At 39.9% G+C, this 5,631-nt stretch overlaps 1 protein-coding gene across 3 annotated transcripts; it reads left to right on the top strand.

Moving 5' to 3' along the window:
* Positions 1 to 391: 391 nt before the first annotated feature.
* Positions 392 to 5,288, top strand: LOC135594648 (AP2-like ethylene-responsive transcription factor PLT2). 3 transcript variants are annotated; one of them, XM_065085056.1, is made up of 9 exons: positions 392 to 549; positions 663 to 1,717; positions 1,822 to 1,904; positions 4,108 to 4,116; positions 4,191 to 4,285; positions 4,386 to 4,459; positions 4,543 to 4,593; positions 4,715 to 4,797; positions 4,898 to 5,288. In XM_065085056.1, exons 2-9 carry the CDS (start codon positions 897 to 899, stop codon positions 5,038 to 5,040), a joined length of 1,359 nt encoding a protein of 452 aa, XP_064941128.1. In that variant the 5' UTR covers positions 392 to 549; positions 663 to 896; the 3' UTR covers positions 5,041 to 5,288. The 3 variants fall into 3 exon arrangements, with proteins under 3 accessions (XP_064941128.1, XP_064941130.1, XP_064941129.1); XM_065085058.1 differs by lacking the exon at positions 4,108 to 4,116; XM_065085057.1 differs by lacking the exon at positions 4,108 to 4,116 and having other exon boundaries at positions 4,712 to 4,797.
* The last annotated feature ends 343 nt before the right edge of the window (positions 5,289 to 5,631 follow it).

The following is a 5,631-nucleotide window of genomic DNA, read 5'->3' as shown; positions in this document are numbered from 1 at the left end:
CGGAAGTCACGTATACGTACTTTAAGCGCATTTATACCCGTGTCCTGACAAATCACAGCCATCGATAGTCTGCAGGCGAAGTGGCCGTCGGATGGATGTTTCTCCACTGCGACTCGGTGTTCCATTTTAGATAGATCACATCGGACGGTGCTCCTGTCTCAAAGGTAGCTGGAGATCCCACATGAAGATCCGTGCCGCTCCACGTGAAGGAACCGCTTGGCCGTGCGAATCCCAACAGACACGCGTCGTACAAGAAGCAATCTTCGGCTCAAGATTCGCGCTTCGGCGAACGCAACATTATGATTCGCACTACGATGCCATCGGACGGCGACTGATCACCCTGCCGCACGGGAGTCTCGTGTTCCGCCGTGCCCGACGCACCGCATCGTTCAATGGATCGGGTCACGGACGGTGACCTTAAAGACACGGCGCAACCAATTCCTTCGAGGCATCCATTTTCCTTTGACGGGTTGAGCACAAACCCTAAGGCGTTCTCATCGCGCTTTCCTCTGTCGACTGAAGGCCACGGATCTCAGTTGTTTCTCCAATGTTTGATGCTCCCTATCTTTGCATGCATATGACCAAAGAATTTTCAATTTTGCAGAAAATTTGGGGTGAATGGAAATCTTTATTATTTATTTATTTATTTTGTATATACTCAGGTCTGGATCTCTCCCGAAAAGTATCAAGTAGATAAAGTTTGAGTTCGCTTGTTTCGGTTTCAATTTGGAAACTCTTGTGGGTACTCGATCAAAATTTCGTTGATGGTGCTGAAGCTATTGATTTTTTCTACACATATTTGCCATGGAGCTGTAAAATTTACTGAGAAACGGGAACTAGGGATCGGAGGATAATATTTTGGTCTGAGAAAGAGAGGAAGATCGGCTTTTGCACGGATGAGCGAAGCGAACGTACCATCAGATCCACTGGTAGATGAACAACTTTCCAGGAATCATAACCTTATCCTGCCCCTCCTTAACGAGGGTTCTGAATTGGTAGTTTGCTCCGACAGAGATGGTGGGCAGGCTGCGGCTGAAGCCCCAGAAGCTGCAGAACTGGAAGCAGATTCTGCGGCCATCGACACCCATCACAAGAATTCTGACCCTGTCACCGAGGAGAAACCCAACTCAGTGGGAGAAGCAGTGGGGAAGGGATCTGATGACTCCGAAGCGATAAGTTCTTGTAATATCGATGCTGATGTCGGTATTGTTTATGAGGGAACAACCATCGTAGAGGAATCCCATGGTCTGGAAGTGGCACCATTAAACACTGGTGATTTTAGCATTATTGTTGGTGTTGTTGATGATGAAACCGATATTAGAAAAGAATCTGATGACTTGGAAGTGACACCAATAGGCACCGGTGTTGTTGATGCTATTGTTGGTTTTGCTGCTGGTGGAACCACTGCTAGAAAGGAACCCAGTGGTCCAGTAATTCCATCAAGATGCTGTGATGATTCACATGTTACAGATAGTGTTGAGGCGATGACTAATGGTGCTGGGAAGCATGACCCAAACATGCTGTCTACCAGCTGTGAGGCAGCTAAGGCCACTAATTATGTTGCAGATAGGGAGACTGAATTTGAAGAAGCTACTGATGGCAGTACCATGGTTCCTTTGCCTCAAAAGGCCTTAGAAAAGAAGGTTGGCACACTTGTCACTGCAGCCATGAAGAAGTATGCGGTGCCAAGATCATCCAGTTATCATGGAGTTACAAAGTGAGTTTTGAGGGAGAGCTAATCCAATGGAGGTTTCATATTGATGAAGGTATTGGAACTGATTCATGGAACATGATGATTGCCTGTTCGTCGTTGCATTGCAGGTTGAAGTGGAGTGGAAAATTTGAAGCACATCTCTGGGACAACACAAGCAGAGTTGAAGGGCGGAAACGGAAAGGCAAACATGGTATGAGTTAAAGTTGATGTACCTTATTGATATTGTTGTATTACATTTATCGATGTTGTGAAAGCAAATATGCTAAGAGTGAATCATCACATCTATGATACCCGTGAGATGAAAAGCTTGTTGTGCATGTTTATCATTTAGCATGTATCTCTTTTTTCAAGTTAAAAGAATTCATTTATTACAAATTCAGTGGCTTGTTTATGAAATACTGCAGCAGATTATTTTAACAACAAGCCCTCATTCCCAACGTTTAGTCTATTAAAATGGTTTTGAGGTGACATATGTGCAGTGCTCCAGTAGATGCAATATGAGATTGGTTGAGGGAGCACAATGTTGGTGTCGGTAATGATTAAGCAAAGTTAGTTGACATTGATACCAATTTTGGTAGAGAACATGTGTTAAGAAAGTCTATATTGATTGTACCTGACTTACAAGAAGAGCTGGGTTATTGAGAATGCTATAGGAGAATTAATTGTAACCGTCACTTACTGAAATTGTCTAAAATTTGATTGACCAATCACAGCTACTGGAATCCTTGGTAATAGCCAGAAATTGACCACGATCTGTCAATGCCAACTAAGTTCTATTGATTTCTGACTGATTTCTCAAAAAAAAAAAAGGTTTCTAGATTTTACATAGTTCATCCCATTTAAATTGGAGGATCCTGCAATCCATATTTAAGGTGAAAGGTTTGTAGGAATATATCTGGAGAAGTACTTCGGATTAAAGATGATAAACCAGGTAAACATTATGGCGTAACTATAGTTTTGTGACGGGCATGTAGATGGCACAACATGAGGACTTGCTTAAAACCTATAAAGCACTTCAAAAATACAAGGCTGTGAATGACTGTAGTGACCAAGAAGAACAATAGACATCACTAGACTTTATAGGCATTGTGAACCATGAACCTTACGAGATATTTTTGTAATTTATTGTCAAAATATCATAAACTTGTTACAATTAATATAATTAAAGATATATGAAACTATATATGCTCTAAAAAGACTTTTTTTTGTATAATTATTATTATTTTAATCTAATTTTAACTTTATCTGATTTAGATGTGATTTTCCTGATTCTTCTTAGCCGCTTCAAACTGGTTCTAGGTCCCATGGTAAATCTGATGGGACCAAGATCCTTGCAAACTCTCAAACTGCTACAAATTTTTGATAATTCATCTCTAATTAGTTGCTCCAACGCTTGGGTTGGATCTTCACTAGATTATGTGGCCGATGGTTACTAAGGGTGATATGAAGACTCTGGCTTTTGCCAAAGTTGACATTGGAAGCTATAGTTCTTCTTTAGATAACAATCTGATTGTACAACAATTAATGCAGGAGTTCATCCAGTTTTGGGGTTAATTTTTGAGCCTATATTGAGTCAATTATTGTTTTGCATTTATCTTGATTATATTTTCTCCATAAATTCTATGTTGATGGTTGTTTGAATTCTTTCTTTTGTTCTTCTAGTTTTCTTGTATTCTTAAAGTCTTTTATTTTCTTTGTTTTGGCCCAATAATCTGTGTTAGCCTAATCCTCTTAGACTGTGTTTCTTCATTTGTTGCTTTTTTTTATATTAAAACTCTGAACTCACAAGGATCTAAAGATTCCAAATTTAGATATGAAATAGAGTTCCAGCAAAATCATTTTTTTTAAACTAGTATCTAGTGGACCTTTTGCTTACTGAAAACCCATTCCTTTTTCTTTTTCCCACACCATCTATAGCTTAAGATAAGGGGTCCACTGTTTTGAGATTATTGAAGAGGTTGCACTTCTTGTCTGCATCAACAAAAATCTAAATGCAGCTCACGAGACTTTCACCAACTAATTCTCTGTTCATTTTGATCATTATATTTTTTTATTTTTTTTGTTTTTGGGTATCAAGACATTTGCTGGTGTAGAAGATGGAGGCCTTCTAATCAGTTTGGAGTCTTGTGCCTTGTCCTCTGAATATTGTTGGCACTGTATTACAGTAGCCACAGGAGTAACATGGATTCATGGTTGGTTTTTGTTATTTAGGGAGCAGTAGCTCTCTGCTGTCTCATTCTGTAATTCTCTATTTTTACAATTTATCATTGTTGAGACCAATTTTTGAAGTATTACTGATTCTTTTTTCTGATTCTCTTTGGTGGCTTTGCATTTTTGGCACATACCTGTGCTTATGGTCATTGCCATCGGTTGCTGCTGTGTTTGTGCATCAGTGTATTTAGGTCAGTACTGATATATATTTTTTAGTCTATAAAGCAAAAGTTGTTTCTATAATGATTCTGAGAATCTCATGCAGGCAGCTATGTTTCTGAGGAGATGGCAGCAAGAGCTCATGATCTTGCTGCTCTAAAATACTGGGGTCCAGGACCTACCACCAAACTTAACTTCCCCGTAAGATATCTTTTACCCACCATTTGTAAGATAACTTTTTGAGGTTTTAAGATATTTGAAACTCATAATCTCATTAATACCTTAATTATTGAACTTATAGGTTTCTGATTATGAAAAAGAACTCGAGACCATGAAGACCATGTCTCAAGAGGAATTTGTTGCCTATGTGAGAAGGTGTGACTGAAGAAGTAGTATGATTTCTGGATCACCAAATCATAGTTTTGTTTTTTTTTTTAATCCTCGAATTTCCTTGACAGAAAAAGTAGCTGTTTCTCCAGAGGAGCTTCGATTTACAGAGGAGTGACAAGGTTGGTTTTTCATTCATGCACCTTCTGAATAATAGAATGTTTCTTTATATAGCACACTGAGGATGGCATCCGCTACTGACCAATGTTTCTGTTGCAATTTGGTGGCATTTCGGACCAGAAGACGGAAAGATGGCAAGTGGCAAGCTCGAATTGGTCGGGTTGGTGACCTTAAGGATGCCAAGGACATCTACCTGGGAACATTCGGTGCGCAATCTTCAAATTTGTCTCTTTAACATTTCAATTTATATGAACCAAAACTGATGACGGTGCTATTGATACCAATGTTTACTCTTGTATAAGCCAGATACCGAAGAAGAGGCTGCTGAGGCTTATGACATTGCAGCCATTGAACTCCGAGGGGTGCATGCGGTGACAAATTTTGACTTGAGCAACTACGATGAAGGAGGTATAAAACGATCGGAGGATCCCTGCACACTTGAGATGTAAAGTCAAATAATGGTTGGTTTCAATGAGTGTATACCTTTTGGACTCGGTCTCCCTCTGACCTTCCGAAGCAATAGTTTTTTAAGACTTTTGAGCAGAGTGTGTTGTTTGTAATGTCTGTTCTGGTGGATGTAGCTTTCTCTGGCTCATTTAAGTTGGACTCTGCCGGGGTCAAATGAAATGCCTGGTTAGCTTTGCTTGTCAGAGCTTACTAACTAGTTCAGCCCCTATTCCATTCAGATTCAGTTTGACATGGGTCTGCTCTGAAATGATCTGGGTTGCAACTTGTTTGTTGTCAATGCCAGTCAACGGTCTTGTGCTGCCTTTTCCTTTTAGCAACTGCTGCTTCTGAAACATGTTTAAAGGTATAATACAGCTATAAACAGTAGCACTAGAAAAATGATTCTGGTAAGTCATTCTCAGAGGACTGATGTGACGAGGGATTGATGCAGAGCATTGAACTGGATGCTCTCGGCCATGGCTATTGGATTCTGCTAATAAGTGGTGAGGAGAATAGGAGGAATGCAGTCTTCACTCTTTATCGGCATCTTTATCCTGATTGTTCCTTGGACATGACTTTTTCCAGATGAAAAA

Source organism: Musa acuminata, chromosome BXJ1-10 (assembly GCF_036884655.1).
Source record: "Musa acuminata AAA Group cultivar baxijiao chromosome BXJ1-10, Cavendish_Baxijiao_AAA, whole genome shotgun sequence".
Taxonomy (NCBI): domain Eukaryota; kingdom Viridiplantae; phylum Streptophyta; class Magnoliopsida; order Zingiberales; family Musaceae; genus Musa; species Musa acuminata.
Note: the sequence above shows the minus strand (reverse complement) of the source record. Positions and strands in the feature narration are given on the sequence as shown.

Excerpts from the sequence above, each read along its gene's own strand:
- LOC135594648 (XM_065085056.1), top strand. The coding sequence starts at position 897 with ATGAGCGAAGCGAACGTACCATCAGATCCACTGGTAGATGAACAACTT. Across the intron at positions 4,460-4,542 it reads TTTGTTGCCTATGTGAGAAG|AAAAAGTAGCTGTTTCTCCA; the intron begins GTGTGACTGAAG and ends TTTCCTTGACAG. Across the intron at positions 4,798-4,897 it reads CATCTACCTGGGAACATTCG|ATACCGAAGAAGAGGCTGCT; the intron begins GTGCGCAATCTT and ends TGTATAAGCCAG.